The 20,279-nt window shown below is 45.2% G+C and overlaps 1 protein-coding gene across 5 annotated transcripts in view; it reads right to left on the reverse strand.

The window, feature by feature from the left end:
• Positions 1-4,185, reverse strand: part of SCCPDH (saccharopine dehydrogenase (putative)) — a 58,812-nt gene extending 54,627 nt beyond the window's left edge. For 2 of the 5 annotated variants that reach the window (XR_014817068.1, XR_014817067.1), the window contains exons 1-2: positions 3,914-4,185; positions 2,164-2,276 (exon numbers count right to left, since the gene is read on the reverse strand). Coding sequence is in view for 2 of the 5 variants with exons in the window: in NM_001244389.1 (NP_001231318.1) it covers positions 2,164-2,276; positions 3,914-4,103 (303 nt within the window). In the remaining 3 variants the exon portion in view is untranslated. 5 annotated transcript variants of the gene reach the window in all.
• Between the last annotated feature and the right edge of the window lie 16,094 nt (positions 4,186-20,279).

Consider the following 20,279-nt stretch of genomic DNA (forward strand, 5'->3'; position numbering starts at 1 on the left):
CCAAAATAAAGAAAAACTGGACAAGGGAAGGCTTGGAGGGGATATGTTTAATATTGGCCGGAGTAGATATTTTGAGTCTGTACTATTTGGGGGGGGGGGGGGAACTGCAGCTGCCAGCCTACACCACAGCCATGCCAGATGTGAGTCACATCCACAACTTACACCGTGGCTTGCGGCAACCCCAGATCCTTAACCCACTGAGCAAGGCCAAGGATGGATGGAACACACATTCTTAGGGATACTAGTCGGGTTCTTAACCCGCTGAGCCACAATGGGAACTCCAGTATGTATCATAATCGATTTTGAATCTCCCAAATTATTTCTTGCTCAAACTCAAGTTATTAAAAATAAAAAGTTATTATGTAATAATATATGAGAGTCAGTTCCATTTCAAAGGAAGCAGGAGGCATTTTTCCATTTGTGAGGGCAGGCTAAGGAGCAGCACAAACTCCTCTGCTTCTCTCACTCCTCAAAGCATAAGATGGAGAAAGGAGATCATCCGTTTCTTCTAGCCTTCAAAAGAAACAGCTAAAAGGGAGTGCCCGTTGTGGTACAGCAGAAGCAAATCCGACTAGCATCCATGAAGACACAGGTTCAAACACTGGCCTTACTCAGTAGGTTAAGGATCCGGCGTTGCTGTGGCTGTGGTGCAGGCCAGCAGCTGCAACTCCGATTCGACCCTAGTCTGGGAACTTCCACATGCGGGGGCAGCCCGAAACAAAAAGCAAAAAAAGAAACCAACAAGTACAGGGACACTGCAAAGAAAAGAAAGGGCACTGCAAGGACCCTTTCCAGGAGGTCAAACAGCCTCCTCTCCACCTGACTCCATAGCCTCCTCCTCCTCCTCAAGAAGAGCAGATGTGTTTCAGTTCTGGGCCCTCCTCCACCAACCACATCAAACTGCTGAAGCAATGCAGTGCCAAGGAACAAACAAGGGCTTTCAAGGCAGTAAGACCCAGGTCCACATCCTAATTCCCTCATCTACCAGCTATGTGAATCGGTTTACAAATCACTTACATGAACGACTCTACTGATACGACACACAGGTTAAACACATAAAATGGAAATACAGTTGCGATTAAAATGAATACAAGTCAAAGCTCTATTTTGTGTACTCAATGGATCAGATCCGGTGATTTTGACACATCACCGTCTGAAACGCATTTAGAGATTTTGGCCTTTCTCTTGGTTATTCTACCTCCAAATATCTCAGGCTGGTCAGGAGTCCACTGGGTTCGAATCACCTGGGCCGCTCGTTCAACATGCCGGTTACTCAGTCCCACCCCAACCCCCTCCAGTCAAACCTTGTCTGGGGGAGACTCCAGACACCTGCGTGTTCCAGGAGCCTCACGGGGGATTCTGACGTGGACAACTGCCCCCACAGCCGCCGCCGCCCACCCTTCTCCCTGGAAATTCTTACCTACTCCCTCCATTTCAACTCCAACAGGTCTCCCGAGGACTTTCAACCTCTATCTCCAGATCTGCTGACCGGTGAGGCTGCCTTACCTGTGGCTCCCGGTATAAACTCAGGACTTCACACAGACCTTCCCGGGCCACCCGTCTAACAAGAGACTGATGTGCCCCTCTCCTTATCTGCTCTCCCTGTTCTAGAGTTCAGAGCACTGGTCATGTACCGACTGTCATAACCTTACTGGTCTCCCTCAACAGACAGCAAGCTCCACGAGCGATTTTGTTTTATTCCCACGATGTCTCCAGACTACAGCCGTATACGTGTAACAACCAATGAACACTGAATCAAGGAATGACTCCTTTTTGGATCTCTTTCTTTGTACATGTACTTAACATATAGCCTGGAACAGTAATCCCAAATGTAATGTAAAGATACATAAAAAGTATATTTGGGGCACAGGGTCAAACTGTTTTACTTAAGGGGCATGCAGTACAAGAAACAAAGTTTGGCCGTTACAGCTGTCACCATTAAATTCAACCAGCACACCCCTGGAGTCTCTCTCTCTCTCTCAGAAGACTTTGCTTATATCCATGTGCTCCTTATGAGAAGGAAACACGTCCCATATGGAGTTAAGGCCCTGAATCAGGTCTTCTGCCCCCTGCCCTTATGCTTCTCTGGAACAGGAACTACCACATTCTGCTAGACATGAATAGATTCCTTGTTCTGATACAAAAGAAGTGGTGATTACTTACTGGTCCAACACAATTGAGAACAACTGCTGCCTGTTTAGCCATCTCATCAAGTGAGGCTGGATTAGTGATATCACAAATTATTATTCCAACTTCAGACGGCAGTGTCGGTCTTCCTAAAATCAGAAATAAACTGTGTTAAGCAAATCCGGATATAGTAGTGATCTCCCAAATCTTCTTTTCCTAGTAACCAGTGATGGCAAACTTACTGCATGTACTGAAAGCTGACTCTCCCTCTAAAACAAAAGACAAAACTGTTCTTAGTAGAAAAAAGGAAACTACCATGAGGAAAACAGTTAATACTAAGAGTTATTAAAAAAACCATCACTAACCTTTAAAAGGACATCTAACATCAGGAATGTGAAAACGCTGCAAAGTGAAGATTTTACAACTGTTCAGATACTTTGTCGATGACTGCGCGGACTTCCAATCCACAAAGAATTATAAAAGTAGATTCTCATCAACTATTCAACAATTACATCTGACAAGAAGAGTATGAGGGAGAGGATAGTTGTTAACAACCTCCACACGGCAAACAGGGACTCAGGTGAAAAGCCGTCTACACACGAACACACAGGTTCCTGATTAAGCAGATAATGGGAATAAACTGAATCCATACCCTAAGGAAGGCAGGCTTCAGGGCTCAAGGTGTACTTCCTGCCAAAACTTGACCTGAGCACCACAAACAGATAACTAGACAACACACTTGTTCAACAGGAAAAAGAAATGCAAGAGTCTATTTTAAGAGTGAAAGTCCTTCTCTTGGAAAAGTAAAGAAAGACCAAAAAGCTCTTTGGTCAAGATTCTGTATTTCCTAGGGGCAACAGGAAGAGGTGTAGGAGAGTCTAGGCTACACGGTAGCTTCTGCACAGCCAAAGTGGTGACAATTCCCACCATAAACAGGACCCTGGATGCAATTCCAAGGAAGTGAGATGCAGGTTAAAGAGAAAAACAAAGGATGACCAGAACTCCACCAGGGGCTATTTGTCTGTACCAGGAGACAACGGGTGGAAAATTAACAGCCAAGTTTCAAGACCACTGACTCCTAAACCAGAGATCTCCTCGCTCCCTCCCCCCCACCAACCGGCCCGATCACGAGGGTAGGGTCTCTGTGTCTCTTCCCAGCACTTAGAATAGGACCAACCATAAACAAAGACCACTCAATTAAAAACATGGAATGAATGACACAAGAATAAGTAAAGTGCTAAGCCAAAAACACCTAAAAATGGTTCTGGATGAAGAGTGGGACTGATGAAGAATTCTTATAAGCAAAAAACCAATGCCACAGCAATGTTATCAGTGAAACTCTTAAGCTTTCTCTTCCATCTCCAAAACACAAGGCAAAGGGAGAGCACAAATTCATCCCGGGGAGACCAGTGCTCTCTCTGCTTGTGTATCCACGGAAACACCAAGAGACCACCAGGTGCCCCGGGCTCTAACAGGGGAAGGGGCAGAGAAGGAGACATTCAAGCTCTTTCCCCTCTGAGGATCCTCCTGCCAAAGGAGAAATTCAAGGGGCTAATTCTTTATCCATTTTTTTAGTTTAGGGAATGCAACAAAGCTTGGACAAAACCTGAAGCTTTGCTCTCCTCCTCCTGGCCTCGAGCAGGGCTTGGGAAGCATCACCGCTAAGGAAATGCTCATTTCAGGCGACTAGAACCCTCAGCCCTGAGAAGGGGGCTCCGGGGAGAGAGTGGCGCTGGCGGCAGGGGGAGCCCCGTGTCCGAACCCCCGACCAGCGCGCCCCCTTTACCCAGCTTCATGGCCGCCCGCTCCAGCACTCGCTGCAGCTTCTCCCGGCAACGGCCCGCCACAGCCCAGGGCAGGCTGGTGCGCCGCTCTGGGGACACCTGCTCCCGAGCCACCTCCTCGGTCACGAACTGGCCGGTGAAGCCAGAGGCGCCAAACACCACCAAGTGGAAAGGCCTCTGCTGAGTCGCCATGACGCGCCGCAGAAATGCAACGCCTCAGGCGACTACCGCAGAGCGGGAGGCAGTAACCGCCTCCTCCGTGACTCACTCAAGGGCCGGCGCCCCGGCGCTGCGCGGCCAAAGCCCCGCCCACGCCCCGCCCACGCCCCGCCGCCCCTGGAGCTCGCGCAGCCGCACTGGCCACGCCCCTCACTCTCGCGAGGCTGCTGAGCCGCCTCTTAGAGGCTCTTCCCCGCGATGCTGCCTGCGTTTTTGACGCTTGTGGGCCGCCCTGCGTCAGGGGCTAGCGGGAGCTGAGGGCGGCCTGCCCCGGTCTGTCGCTTGTCAGGCTTAGCTCTGACGGCTGCAGGCGTCATATCCTCTCGCTCTTCCCAAGGCTGGTGCAAGAGGGGGTCGCTGCGCAGAGTTGGGAAATCAATTCTGATTGCTGAGCACGCCCCCCGCTGGAGAACCTTTTTTTTTTTTGTCTTTTCTAGGGCTGCACCTGCGGCATATGGAGGTTCCCACGCTAGGGGTCTAATCGGAGTTGTAGCCATCGGCCTACACCACAGCCACAGCAACGAGGGATCTGAGCCACATCTGCGGCCTACACCCCAGCTCATGGAAACGCCGGATCCTTAACCCACTGAGTGAGGCCAGGGATCGACCCTGCAACCTCATGGTTCCTAGTCGGGTTTGTTAACCACTGTGCCACGATGGGAACTCCTGGAGAACCCTTTTTAAAATTTTAGGAGCACATTGTTCAAGGGCTGCCTTCGGAGTCCTGGAGAGGTGGACAGTGGGGGAGGGTGGTCTCCATTGATCGCCTCTGCCCTCCCTGGACCCCACTCTGTCCGGCCCTCTGCCTCAGGCACCTCCTCCACCACTTGGCCTAAAGATCAAGGTTAATATCATCAGTAAGACATGTTGAAAGTCCACATCTTTGATATGTGATAAGAACAATACTTCGATACTTCAGACTTCCCTTGTGGCTCACAAGAAGGACACTTCATCTCTGTCATCTTCCTCCTCCAAACCCATTAGGTCATTCTAATGATGTGGAATATTCTAGGAAATACCTGCTGAGTACTCCTCCAGCTGTCAAGGTCATGAAAAACAAATGCTGTAGGAGACACAAAAGGAGCCTAAAAGGACACGACGAGTAAATGTAATGTGGTATCCTGGATGGGACGCACATTAATAAATAAATACTGAAATCCAAATAAAGTGTGTTTAAGTCGTCACAAGGTACCAGTATTGGTTTCTGAGTTCTGACAAAGGTACCAAAGTAGAGGAGGATGGTAACGGTAGAGAAGAGTAGGTGAGGGGTATAGCGAATGCTCTGTACTCTCTTTAACTTTTCTGTAAATCTAAAATGATTCTAAAATTTTAAACGTAATTTTAAAAGCACTTGCATGCCTTTGTATCAGAAGCATGTAAGTATGTCATCTCATCTCATGCTCTTCATCAGGCATTTCCATATAAATCCTGAAAGAGATTGGGGGAATCTCATGATTTCCTAAATGGGGGATAAATGGTTTAATTGCAGTACATGTGGCAAGTGAGGAGAGGAACTAAATCTACGGCAGAAGAGACAAGAGAAACTCATTCTAGTTTACACGCTGTTGGTGATGCCCAACACTCTGCCAGGGAGCCCTGTGTGTGCAGCAACTGGTACAGTTCACTGAAAAGGACTCTTCCAAGGGAACTTGGCTTGGACCTCAATAAGTATGGCCTAGATAGAAATAGATGGAGAGAGGGGCATGCACCTGTTTATTCACTCAGTAAATATTCAGTGGGTGTATCATGTGGACCAAGTCCAGAAACTAATCTCAGAGAAGCAGCCATGAGTGCTGGCTTGGAGCGGGATCTTCATTTTCTGCTCAGGAATTGAACCTGGGCAGCCTCGATGAAAACCAGGAATCCTAGCCACCAAGACCAGCTGGAGGCTGAAAGCAGAATTGCCCCGATTCTTGCCCCCTGTTGAAAGCGAGAATCTTTCAAGGAGGCAAAGACTGTAAAAAATAGGTGTAAAGTTTATTGTTAGAATCACATGACAGCATGTGGGAGAGCACACAGAGAAGGAACTGATTCAAGTTGGAAGCAAAGAAGGAATGCACACCCTACAGAGGAGTGAGGGTGGGGGCATCGCCCTGAGGGAGGAGCGCCCCAGAGAGGGGATTTAAATCACTTCTCTAGCACTGGTCTTGCAGGTCATTGTTTACCTTTAGCCAATTATCTCATTTTATTTCTCACACCTGACTGGACACAGGACCATCCCCGATAGGCGTGCACATCTTTTGGCAAAGACTGATTCCAGAGCAAAGCATGCGGGGCAGGTACCAGGACTTATGGCTTGGCGCCCCCCTCCCTTTTTGACCCCTAGGAGTCTTACCGTGCATGTGTAATTAGGGAAGTCTCCTTGAGCCCAAGAGTGATGGATCATTGTCTCTCTCTACTCCAGCCGAGCTCAGCTCCTGCAATTACCTTTTTCCTTGACGGGTCAAAGAGAAACAAGGCCCAATTTACTTGGCCTAACAAGTTCCAGCTGTTCTCAGCCCAGAGGTCCATCGACCTCCTACCTCTCTATGTGTTCATGAATTTATGGACACCTGGTACGTGCAAGGCACTGGGAATAAAATACTGAAGAGACTGCCATAAAGAAACCAAAGGCCCTGCCTTCATTAAATTTACATTCTAGTGCAATAGACCATCAATAAAAAATAATCATACATTGGAGTTCCTGTGCTGGCTCAGTGCGTTAAGAACCCAGATGGTATTCATGAGGATTCAAGTTTGATCCCTGGCATTGCTCTGTGGGTTAAGGATCTGGCATTGCCATGAGCTGTGGTGTAGGTCGCAGACGTGGCTTGATCTGGCGTTGCTGTGGCTGTGGCTTAAGCTGGCAGCTACAGCTCTAATTCCACCCCTAGCCTAGGAACTTCCATATGCTGTAGGTGTGGCCCTAAAAATACAAAAAAAAAAAGACAACAAATATACACATATGCACATTTGCAAAAGTATTTGTCCAAGAATGTTTATTGCAGCATTGTTTGTCATAAAAACTGAAACAAGGAGTTCCCGTCATGGCGCAGTGGTTAACAAATCCGACTAGGAACCATGAGGTTGCGGGTTCGGTTCCCTGCCCTTGCTCAGTAGGTTAAGGATCCGGCATTGCTGTGAGCTGTGGTGCAGGTGGCAGAGGTGGCTTGGATCTGGTGTTGCTGTGGCTCTGGCAAAGGTTGGCAGCTACAGCTCCGATTGGACCCCTAGCCTGGGAACCTCCATATGCCACTGGAGCAGCCCTAGAAAAGACAAAAAAAAAAAAAAGAAAGAAACTGAAACAACTGAAATGGCCTTCATTAGAGAATGTGCTGAATAAATGATGCTATCCCGTCCACTCAATAGAAATGCTGCAGTTGGCAAGAATGAGATAGGTCCATGTATAGTGGCATTGAAAAGTGTTTAAGATATGTTGTAAGTGAAAAGAATAATTTTCCTAACAATCTGAGAGCATAAATCCTATGTTAAAGATAAAAATATGTATGTGTTGGAGTTCCCGTCATGGCTTAGGGGTTAACGAATCTGACTAGGAACCATGAGGTTGTGGGTTCGATCCCTGGCCTTGCTCAGAGGGGTTAAGGATCTGGTGTTACCATGAGCTGTGGTGTAGGTCAAAGACGCAGCTCAGATCCTTCATTGCTGTGGCTCTGGTGCAGGCCAGTACCCACAGTTCCCATTAGACCCCTAGCCTGGGAACCTCCATATGCTGTGGGAGCGGCCCTAGAAAAGGCAAAAAGACAAAAAAAAAAAAAAATATATATATATATATATATACATATATATATATATATGTATTGTTGACTGAGAAAAATGCACAACTTGAGAGGTAAGTTTGATTGGGGGTAAATGAGGACTGCAGGCTGGGAGATACCCTCAGAGAGCTCTGAGGAATGTTCTAAAGAGGGAGGAGGGAGGTCCGGACAGATGTGATTTTAGCAAAGGGAGAGACACACAACCAAGCATGCATTTTGGCAGAAGGTTGCTGCTTTAGCAACAAGGAGCAAATGTCTTGCTTCATCTCTTCTCCGCATACGAGAGGATGTAAGAAAATGGGCTCATAAAATCTTCTCCCCAAAATATCTTTTTCAAAAAAATGTTTTTGTCTTTTTAGGGCTGTACCCATGGCACGTGGAGTTTCCCATGCTAGGGGTTGAATCAGAACAGAGCTGTAGCTTCTGGCTTACACCAGAGCCACAGCAACACAGGATCCAAGCCTTAGCTGCGACCTACACCACAGCTCACAGCAACACTGGGTCCTTAACCCACTGAGCGAGGTCAGGGATCAAACCTGCATCCTCATGGATACTAATAAGATTTGTTTCTGCTGAGCTACAACAGGAATTCCTCCCCAAAATATCTAACGGTCTGAAGGCCTATTCTGTCAGTTTGTCCCAGTGCACAGAGTGCCTCATTCGTGATCTCTCTAAAATCTGTTCAGGCTTTGTCACAGGTCAGCAACTGTAGTGGTTGGTGACTTCATTCTTGTAGAACCAGATGGTGAGGGACAATTTTTTGTGTGCAGTATGCATACCAAATGCTGGGAAGACAAGGTGACAAATGTTAAGTTCTAAAAAGAGCTATAAAATGATGAAAAACATAACTTACACATATCAAGTCATCAATAAGTAGTAGCTATGATGAATAGTAAGAGTGATAATCACTAGGAAGTGGATTTGTATGAGTTACAGAAGAGGAAAGGGACTTGTACTTTTTAATTTCTTATACTGTATAAACTTTTATTTTTTTAACAAGTATCTATCACTTTTATAATAAAAATTTTTATTTATTTATTTATTTATTTTTTGTCTTTTTGCTATTTCTTTGGGCCACTCCCGTGGCATATGGAGGTTCCCAGGCTAGGGGTCTAATCGGAGCTGTAGCCACCGGCCTATGCCAGAGCCACAGCAACGCGGGATCCGAGCCGCGTCTGCAACCTACACCACAGCTCACGGCAACGCCGGATCGTTAACCCACTGAGCAAGGGCAGGGACCGAACCCGCAACCTCATAGTTCCTAGTCAGATTTGTTAACCACTGCGCCACGACGGGAACTCCAATCAAAATTTTTAAAAAGGATCAGGGCCTGGCTTTGCAGAAGGGGCCAAGGAACAACTATGGGACTCACCCCTCATCATCTGCAGTTCCGCCACTGAGGCCATGACTCAGCCCATTTTGGGGGTCCATTGGAACACAACAATATGAATGAATCTCACAAACACTAATCTGAGCAAAGAAAGTCAAACAAAGGAAGCATATCTCTGTATGAGTCCACTTATTTGAATTCAAAAAGAGGTGAAAGCAATCTAGGGTGACAGGATTGTCTTGGAAGGATTTGCTCTTGTGTTGAGCAAACCCAGAAGGTCAGGCTCTTCTTGAGATAATCCTCCATCTGAAGGATTTCCAAGGAGTTCCTTCTCTCCAGGGACCATTCAGCCCCCAAAGTCACACCAAGAGGAGAAGATGCCTCTTCCTGCAATAGAAGACACATTGACCTAGGCACAAGGCTGTTGGCCACCATCTTCACATGGTCCAGAGACCCAGCCCTTTGGGGCTCGGGGTGAAGGGTAGGAAGGCAGGGACTTGAGAAGAGAAAAGCCTGCCTGGAATATCAGCTGTGAGTGTTTGCTACATAACAAAGGTTTTCTCCTCATCCAAGCTCTATCCAGGCTCCTCTGAGCCCTCTTCACAAATAGGCCTCAACCTTGGCCTATGAAGACTTGAAGAAACACTAGTAATAGTTGATAATAGCTGGAGGATGTGGCCCTAGGAGGACACTAAACCCCTATAAAGTGTCAGCCTGAGAAAACTCAAGGCTGCCAAAATAAGAATAACCTCTGCTGGGTTCAGTTCATGCTCGACTCTTTTCTCTGTTACAATATGTTAATGATTAAAATCTGTGCTTACACTTTAACTAGTATGTGGCTTTGTTCATATTTGACAAAGGAAACTGAGGGAGTTTGAAAAGTCCTTTTGAAGCTGCAAGAAAGAAGAAAACCAGACTTTCCCCATGAGGGTTGAGCTGCAGCACTCTGGGGCCAAGCAGGCTGAAAGCAGACATGGACATGAACCACCTGAGGAAATGGCACAGCAGTTATGGCTCAATGTGAAGGGAACAAAGATGGGGAGTCATTTAGATTTTTTAATTGCCAGAATTACTTGCTGATCTCTCATGGATAATGCCCTAACCCTAAACATAAGCGGAAAGCAAGGGAGTTCCCATCGTGGCGCAGTGGAAATAAATCCAACTGGGAACCATGAGGTCACAGGTTCGATCCTTTGCCTTGCTCAGTGGGTTAAGGATCTGGCATTGCCATGAGCTGCAGTGTAGGTCCCAGATGCGGCTCGGATCCTTCATTGTTGTGGGTGTCGGGTAGTCTGGCAGCTGTAGCTCCAATTTGACCCCTAGCCTGGGAACCTCCATATGCCAAGAGTGTGGCCCTAAAAATAAATAAATAAATAAATACATACATACATACATACATACATACATAAGCAGAAAGCAAAGAAAGCAACTAATACAAGTCAGAAATTTCTTCCTGTGCTTACACCTTTAGAACACATTATGGTCTCAGTATATCAAAATTACAGTGTGGTACAGCAAGGGGCATCCCCTGATAACAGCCTCTGCCCATCTTGTTGGAATGACTCAGTGAAATGGAGTTTGTTTGGGTTGATCTTACAGGAAAGTAACAGAAACTCGGTTCCTTTCTATCTCTTTTCTTTTCTTTTCTTTTTTGTCTTTGTAGGTTCCAGGCTAGGGGTCAAATCGGAGCTTCAGCTCCAGGCCTATGCCACAGCTACAGCAATCTCAAATGCAAGCTGTATCCATGACCTGTGCTGCAACTTGCAGCAATGCCAGATGCTTAACTCACTAAGTGAAGCCAGGAATCGAACCCACCTCCTCACAGACCCTATGTCAGGTTCTTAACCCACTGAGCCACAATGGGAACTCCATTATTTAAAAAAATATTTTTTTAAATTTTGGTGGCACCTGTGGCAAGTGGAAGTTCCCACAGCAGGATCAAACCTGTGCCACAGCACTTTTTTTTTTTTTTGCCAATTAAAACAGCTATTTCTCTTTTTTCTTCCCATCCCTCTTATGTATAAGTTCCTCCTCTTTTCTACTATTAAACTAAAAATCTGTTTGCTGATGATAAGTTCTTTGTACAAATCCTCAGAAATATGAGCTTTATGATTTTGAGTAAATGAAGTAGCCAGTGGTAAAATGAGCCACTCCTACTGCCTCATGGGATCCAGTTGTTAAAGTTTCAGAAATTTTATGAGCCAGTTGAAGTCATATTGGTAATTTGACCTTGGCCTTTCATACCATGGAAATTGGGTAACACTAGAAATCAGGACTTTTACCCTAGAGAGGTGAGTGTAAATCCCCCCACGCCCCCACATAGCATACCACTAAAGGCATTATTGAAGAATAAAAAGGAGAAATAAAGAATTCTGTAGAAAATAGAAGTTTGGAAAAAGCTCTTGGAGTTCCCATTGTGGCTCAGTGGTTAGCGAACCCAGCTAGCATCCATGAGGACACAAGTTCAATCCCTGGCCTTGCTCAGTGGGTTAAGGATCTGGCACTTCCATGGGCTGTCGTGTAGGTTGCAGGCATGGCTCAGATCCCGCATTGCTTTGGCTGTGGTGTAGGCTGGCAGCTACAGCTCTGATTAGACCCCTATCCCAGGAACCTCCATATGCCAAAGGTGCATCCCTGAAAAATAGGGAAAAAAAGGAAAAGAAAAGGATAATGAAGGACAATATTTAATTATTAAAGGATCCATTCAAGAAGAGGATATTACTATCGTCAACATATATGCCCCAAATATAGGAGCACCCAGATACATACAACAAATATTAACAGACATAAAGGGAGAAATTGATGAGAATACAATCATAGTAGGAGACTTTAACACCCCACTCACATCAATGGACAGATCCTCTAGATAGAAAACCAATAAAGCAACAGAGGTCCTAAAGGAAACAATAGAAAAGTTAGACTTAATTGACATCTTCAGGACACTCCATCCAAAAAAATCAGAATACACATTCTTCTCAAGTGTACATGGAACATTCTCAAGAAATTGATCACATATTGGGACACAAAGCCAACCTCAATAAACTTAGGAGCATAGAAGTTATTTCAAGTATCTTCTCTGGAGTTCCCATCGTGGCGCAGTGGTTAATGAATCTGACTAGGAACCATGAGGTTGCAGGTTCGATCCCTGCCCTTGCTCAGTGGGTTAACAATCCGGCGTTACCATGAGCTGTGGTGTAGGTCACAGATGCAGCTTGGATCCAGCGTTGCTGTGGCTCTGGCGTAGGCTGGCAGCTATAGCTCCGATTAGACCCCTAGCCTGGGAAACTCCATATGCCACAGGAGCGGCCCAAGAAATGGCAAAAAGACAAAAAAAAAAAAAAAAAAAAAAAAAAGTATCTTCTCTGACCACAATGATATGAAACTAGAAATCAACCACAGGAAAAGAAATTAGAAAAAACCTACTACACGGAGATGAAACAACCTGCTACAATAACCAATGGGTGAATGAGGAAATCAAGAAGAAAATTTAAAAATACCTCAAGACAAACGATAATGAAGGCACAACCTCTCAAAATCTATGGGATGCTGCAAAAGCAGTGCCCAGAGGGAAGTTCGTAGCAATACAGGCCTTCCTCAAAAGAGAAGAAAGATCTCAAATTGACAACTTAACTCACCACCTAAATGAATTAGAAAAAGAAGAGCAAAAAAGACCGAAAGTCAGCAGAAGGAAGGAAATCATAAAGATCAAAGAGGAAATCAATAAAATAGAGATTCAAAAAACAATAGAGAAAATTAATAAAACCAAGAGCTGGTTCTTCGAAAAGGTAAACAAAATTGACAAACCTCTGGCTAGACTCACTAAGAGGAGAGCAAGAACCCAAATAAACAAAAATAGAAATGAAAAAGGAGAAATCACAATGGATACTGCAGAAATACAAAAAAACCATAAGAAAATATTATGAACAACTATACGCCAACAAATTTGACAATCTGGAGGAAATGGACAACTTTCTAGAATCTTACAGCCTGCCAAAACTGAATCAAGAAGAAATAGACCAACTGAACAGACCGACTACTAGAAATGAAATTGAATACGTCATAAAAATACTCCCTACTGGAGTTCCCATTGTGGCACAGCGGAGACGAATCTGACTAAGAACCATGAAGTTGCAGGTTCGATCCCTGGCCTTGCTCAGTGGGTTAAGGATATGGCATTGCTGTGGCTGTGGTGTAGGCCAGCAGCTTCAGCTCCAATTAGACCCCTAGACTAGGAACCTCCATATGCCGCAGGTGCAGCCCTAGAAAGACAAAACAAAACAAACAAAACCAAAAACAAACAAACAAAAACACTCCCTACAAATAAAAGCCCAGGACCAGATGGCTTCCCAGGTGAATTCTAGCAAACATACAAAGAGGATCTGGTGCCCATCCTCCTTAAACTTTTTAAAAAGGTCAAGGAAGAAGGAAGACTCCCAAAGACATTCTATGATGCTACCATCACCCTAATTCCAAAACCAGACAAAGATACCATCAAAAAATAAAACTATAGGCCAGTATCTTTGATGAATATAGATGTAAAAATTTTCAACAAAATTTTAGCCAACCGAATCCAACAACATATCAAAAGGATTGTACACCATGACCAGGTGGGATTCATCATAGGTTCACAAGGATGGTTCAACATACGTAAATCAATCAGCATCATACACCACATTAACAAAAAAAAAGTCGAAAACCATATGATCATCTTGATAGATGCAGAAAAAGCATTTGACAAAGTCTAACATCCACTCACGATAAAAACTCTCACCAAAGTGGGTATAGAGGGAACATTCCTTAACATGAACGAAGCCATTTATGACAAACCCACAGCAAATATAATACTCAGTGGAGAAAAATTGAAAGCCTTCTCATTCAAATCTAGAACAAGACAGGGATGCCCACTCTCACCAGTGCTATTCAACACAGTTTTGGAAGTCCTAGCCACAGCAATTAGACAAACAAAAGAAATAAAAGACATCCAAATAGGAAGAGAAGAGATAAAACTGTCACTATATGCAGATGACATGATACTATACATAGAAAACCCTAAGGACTCAACACAAAAACTACCTGAACTGATCAACAAATTCAGCAAAGTAGCAGGATATAAGATGAACATTCAGAGATCAGTTGCATTTTTGTATACTACTAATGAAATATTAGAAAAGGAATACAAAAATACAATACCTTTTAAAATTGCACCCCAAAACATCAAATACCTGGGAATGCACCTGACCAAGGAGGTAAAGGACTTATATGCTGAGAACTATAAAATATTAATGAAGGAAATTAAAGAAGACATAAAGAAATGGAAAGATATTCCATGTTCCTGGATTGGAAAAATTAATATTGTAAAAATGGCCATACTACCCAAAGCAATCTACAGATTCAGTGTAATACCTATCAATTTACCCATGACATTTTTCACAGGACTAGAACAAACAATCCAAAAATTTATATGGAACCACAAAAGACCCAGAATTGCCAAAGCAATCCTGAGAAACAAAAACCAAGCATCAGGCATAACTCTTCCAGACCTCAAGCAATATTACAAAGCCACAGTCATCAAAACAGTGTGACACTGGTACCAAAACAGACAGACAGACCAATGGGACAGAATAGAGAATCTGGAAATAAACCCTGACACCTGTGGTCAATTAATCTTTGACAAAAGAGGCAAGAGCATAAAATGGTAGAAAGAAAGTCTATTCAGCAAGCATTGCTGGAAAACCTGGACAGCTGCATGCAAAGCAACGAAACTAGAACACATCCCCACATCATGCACAAAAATAAACTCAAAATGGCTGAAAGACTTAAATATAAAACAAGATACCATCAAATTCCTGGAAGAGAACATAGGAAAAACATTCTCTGACATCAACCTCATGAATATTTTCTCAGGTCATTCTCCCAAGACAACAAAAATAAGAGCAAAAATAAACCAATGGGTCCTAATCAAATGTACAAGCTTTTGAACAGCAAAGGAAAGCAAAAAGAAAACAAAAAGACAATTTACAGAATGGGAGAAAATAGTTTCAAATGATGCAACGGACAAGGGCTTAATCTCTAGAATATACAAGCAATTTATACAACTCAACAGCAAAAAATCCAACAATCCAAGTGAAAGATGCTCAAAGGACCTTAATAGACATTTCTCCAAAGAAGATATACAGATGGCCAACAAACACATAGAAAAATGCTCAACATCCCTGATTATTAGAGAAATGCAAATCAAAACTACCATGAGATACCACCTCACACGAGTCAGAATGGCCATCACTAGAAAGTCCACAAATAACAAGTGCTGGAGGGGGTGTGGAGAAAAGGGAACCCTCCTGCACTGTTGGTGGGAATGTAAGCTGGTACAGCCACTATGGAGAACAGTATGGAGGTACCTTAGAAATCTATATGTGGAACTTCCATATGACCCAGCAGTCCCACTCTTGAGCATATATCCAGACAAAACATTCCTTAAAAAAGACACATGCACCTGCATGTTCATTGCAGCACTATTCACAATAGCCAAGACATGTAAACAACCCAAATGTCCATCGACAGATGATTGGATTAGGAAGACGTGGTGTATATACACAATGGAATACTACTCAGCCATAAAAAGAATAACATAATGCCATCTGCAGCAACATGGATGGAACTAGAGACTCTCATACTGAGTGAAATCAGTCAGAAAGAGAAAGACAAATACCATATGATATCACTTATAACTGGAATCTAATATCCAGCACAAATGAACGTTTCCACAGAAAAGAAAATCATAAACTTGGAGAATAGACTTGTGGCTGCCCGGATGGAGAAGGAGGGAGTGGGAGGGATTGGGAGCTTGGGGTTAATGGATGCTATCTATTGCTCTTGGAATGGATTTACAATGAGATCCTGCTGTGTAGCACTGAGAACTATGTCTAGATACTTACATCGCAACAGAACAATGGGAGGAAAAAATATGTATACATGCATGTGTAACTTGGCCCCCATGCTGTACAGCAGAAAAAAATTAAAAAAGAAAAGAAAAGGAAAAAGCTATTTATAAAATTACAATCAGTTTAACAGAGGAATCTAATTTTCCTAAACCTGTCAGTGAATCACGTTTTCATAGGAAAATTATTTAACTTCTGTTTTCTAGGTTTCCTTTTGAATAAAAAGATAATAAGGCCTGATGACAAGGCCCTATTTAATAAAAAAAACTAACAAAGCATACACTTATCTGAGCAATGATGATATTCATCAGAGAAATGAATGTACTTAATCGTGAAACTGGTGTAATTTGGTGAGGCACTGCCATCCTCAAAGATTGACCCGAAGAATCATGAATAGTCTTTCCAAATTGATGTATTTCAAAATGAGAAAAATAGAGGTTGTAAAGTCCGCATCCTGTGAAGCAACACATGATATCTTAATCTTCTGATACGCACAAAATCGTAATACACCTTCTGAAACATTTTGTTCATCTCATACTGCCAACTGGCAAAAGCCAAACAGCTCTTCACCCTTCAACACTGGAAATGATAGGGATAGAGTCAGAGAATTACACAGGCAGCTGTAGAAATCCCAGAAGTGGACCATAGATAGAGAGGGAAACCGAGGGCACTTTGGGAGACCTCGGGAAGTTAATAATCACTCGACAAAGCCATCAGAAGGTCATGGAACAAAGCAGCCTTGCTTAATTCTAAAACCATAAATAACAGCACGAAATGTGCCTCAGGTCATTAAGGGAATGATAAAATGAGGCCTGCGTTCAAGTTCAGCAAAATAATGATCCTTAGGACCAAGGACAGGAAGTAAGGGAAAGATGATGTCCCACAGCCAGAGACCCTTATTTTATGGAAACCTGAGATGATTCAACATATTCTAGCATCTGTCACCACCCTTCTGCTGATTTGAATCAGGGCCGTGACAGTCCTAGTTTGACCTCATAGGCTCAAATACTCTCTTACCTGATATGAAGGAGGAGCTAGTGATGTCAGCCTGAGGTCTACACAAAGAATGAGGAGACAGCAGTCTTTTCCCCCTCCCCACGGATTATAAAACTGTAGCCCCCCTCATCCTTGGGGTGGATCCTCCTTGCCTGCCTGCCTGCTTATATCTCTCACAAGTGTCCTATCTTACTAAATCTATTTCTTGCCTATCCCTTTGTCTCTTGCTGAATTCCTTCTGTGCTGAATCACAAAGAACCTGAGCCTCAGTAAGTCCAGACACCAGGTGAGTGATTCTGATTGAAAAACGGTGGGTCCAAGTCCCAATCAGGGTTTAGTTAGGCTGGGTTTGAGTTAGAGGTGTTTTGGTTTCAAAACTATGGAGTCTTTGGAGAGATCAGGTACCAGCACAGAAACCTCATTGAGCTCTTATCTTCAGCAAATGTGACATTCCTGCTGAGGCTCATGGGAGACCAGTACACCATCTATAAAGAGGACTGTATCAATATTTTGCACTGCTATCTGTCATTTTTAGTGCATACGCTGCTTTTAAAAACATATTCCAGGGAAGTTCCTGTCGCGGCTCAGCAGAAACAAATTTGACTAGTATCTATGAGGGTGCAGGTTCAATCCCCGGCCTCGTTCAGTGGGTTAAAGATCCCGCATTGCCATGAGCTGTGGTGTTGGTCGAAGATGTGTCTTGGATCTGGCACTGTGGTGGCTGTAGCGTAGGCCAGTGGCTATGGCTCTGATTCAACCCCTGGCCTGGGAACCTCCATATGCCACAGGCACTGCATTAAAAAGTAAAAAAAAAAAAAAAAAAAAAAAAAAAAGGCAGGGTCACTGATTTCAGGGAGTGGGGTGGTATCGAGTGGGGAGAGAGTCCTGGAAAACTTTGAGATAGGCTTATCCCCGACTGCAATGCCTTTCAGTGCACCGAGAGGGAGAGGCTTAAGGAAGTCACACTGGCAAGTGCCCCAGGCCAGTGGGGACGGGGGGGGGGGGGGGGGGGGGGGGGGGGGGCCTGTATTAGGAAACAGTAGGAAAAATGGAGCATTGGTTTCAGAGCACATGGCCACCAGATGGTGCCAGACACCAGCAGAGACCCTCTGCAGCTCCCTGGCTGCGCCTTCAGGCTCAGAGATGGGGTTGGAGACAGGTCCGTGAACCTCATGGGGGTGCCCAGGGTCTTGCACCTGGGTACATGGAGCCTCTGAACCTCTGGCCCACTTTGCCTCAACTCAGAGAGGGGACATAGTTCCACTTTCACACCTGAGGTTCGATTCCTGTCTGGTTGGGCGGCCCAGTGGCTAGAGAATTGGGTAGGCTGTCTGGGGCTCTGAGTGCCCTTCGATGGTTTGGAGGCAGCATTCTTGGCCCAGATGTACCTGGCTTGAATCCTGGCTGTGCAGCTTTCTCGAATCAGCCTGGCGTGGAGTTTGGCTTCTGGTCGTGAGCGTAGTGTGTCCGTGTGGTGGTACTTTGGGGGCAGGCTGTGCTCATTCCTGTGCTCTTTCTCTCCAGAGAGCTCCACACTCGCCTTCTTCCTTCTCCATCTGAGCCTCTTCCTCCTCTGTGGCACCCTCGTTAGAAGGAAGCTACCTGAATCCAGGTCATTTGGATACAAGCTGGGTGGTCCTTGATTTCAGTCTGGGTCCCAGGTCTGAAGGGTGCTGATGACTCAAAGCCTGCTCACTTGACTTAAAAAGCGGGGTTGCTGATTTCAGGGTGTAGGGTGATGTCAGGTGGGGTGAGAGCCCTGGCCGACTTTGCAACTGGCATTCATTTCGGGGCACTGAGAGGAGCAGGTACCTCACGCTGGCAGGTGCCCAGGCCAGTGCAGACCAAGGTTCTGCTGTGGGAGGCAGAGCGAACTCCGTACATCCGGTCTCTGTTGATCTAGGAGCCTGGGGGTCTATCACTGTACTTTGCACCTTATTGGAGTTTCCTTTCGCTTCGGCCAACAGCTCTTCTTTTAGCTCTCGGCCATGCTTCTTGCCTTGCCCCGACTGCATTAGAGCAGTCCACCCTAGGAGTATCCTGCTGATAGTGGTCTGGTTCCCTGCCTTCAGAACATGAAAGGCAGGTGTCTTGGTTCCCTTTTGGGGGCTCTTCAGGCAGCGTGGCTTGGGAGCACATCTTTTTGGATGGAATGCATCCCTATCAGATGCTGGATGAGTGTCTGTGGAAATCTGGGTGAGAACCTGACCTGATTGGCCTGGCAGGGACCCCAGGAGCTGCGGGCCCCTCGACCTCCCCCCCTGCCCCGCCAACTTCAGAATGGCTTCCCCAGGGGAGATGCTTCACCAGGATGAAAAACACCTTGAGACAGCTCAGGGTTGTGGCAGCTTTGGTCACTAGGGGTGACTAGAGCCCGCTGTTAAGGCCACTATGTCAACTGTCTCTCTTCTGTCTTTCTCTCACTCTTCTTTCCCCTTTCTCCCCATTTTAAGCCCAGCCCTGTCTCTCTCTCTCCCTCTCTCTCTTCCTTTCGGTCTCTGTCTCTTCTGTTCTTGATGCTGGTGGACTGGAGGAAAAAGCCTCCTCTTTTTGTGGTCACCCAGTAGAAGCACTGGAGCATGGGGGTAGGTGGGGTTGGGGCCAGGATGTGCGTTACAACCTGGGGAAGTGCGCAAGTCTGTTCCCAGGGGTGAACCCAGCTCGGCCGTCCCACATCCCATCTGAATGACCAGGACTCAACTTCCCACAAGGAGAATCTTTAGACACGGAATGCCAGGAGGTCCAGGAGAGCCCGAGGGGGTTGGGAAGCCAAGGCAAAGACAGCTGGACTTTCTCTCTTTCTCTCCGTTGTTTCAGGAGCAACCCTGATCATGCAGAACCTGGAGTCCTGCAAGGCAGGACAATGGAAAGGTGTGACAACGCACTGTGGAGAAGGGAAAAGTGTTAACCTTGGGATTCACTCTCAGATTTTGGAATAGAGAAAATACTCTTGCCACCCAATTCTGCAGCACCACATCTTCCTTCTGTGGACAAAGAAATGTTTCTCTTGGCCTTTGCCGAGAAATCTGCACGTTCATGCCTTCTCTCATGTTTCCTATCTCTGCCTTCCATACTTGGGTATGCCATTCTTTATCCTCCCAAGGGATCCATTAACACAAAACACACTTGC

This window comes from Sus scrofa, chromosome 10, assembly GCF_054392235.1.
Source record: "Sus scrofa isolate SSC_HxYL_T2T_F1_AM1 chromosome 10, Sscrofa_HxYL_maternal_Yorkshire_Landrace_v2.0, whole genome shotgun sequence".
NCBI classification, from domain to species: Eukaryota; Metazoa; Chordata; class Mammalia; order Artiodactyla; family Suidae; genus Sus; species Sus scrofa.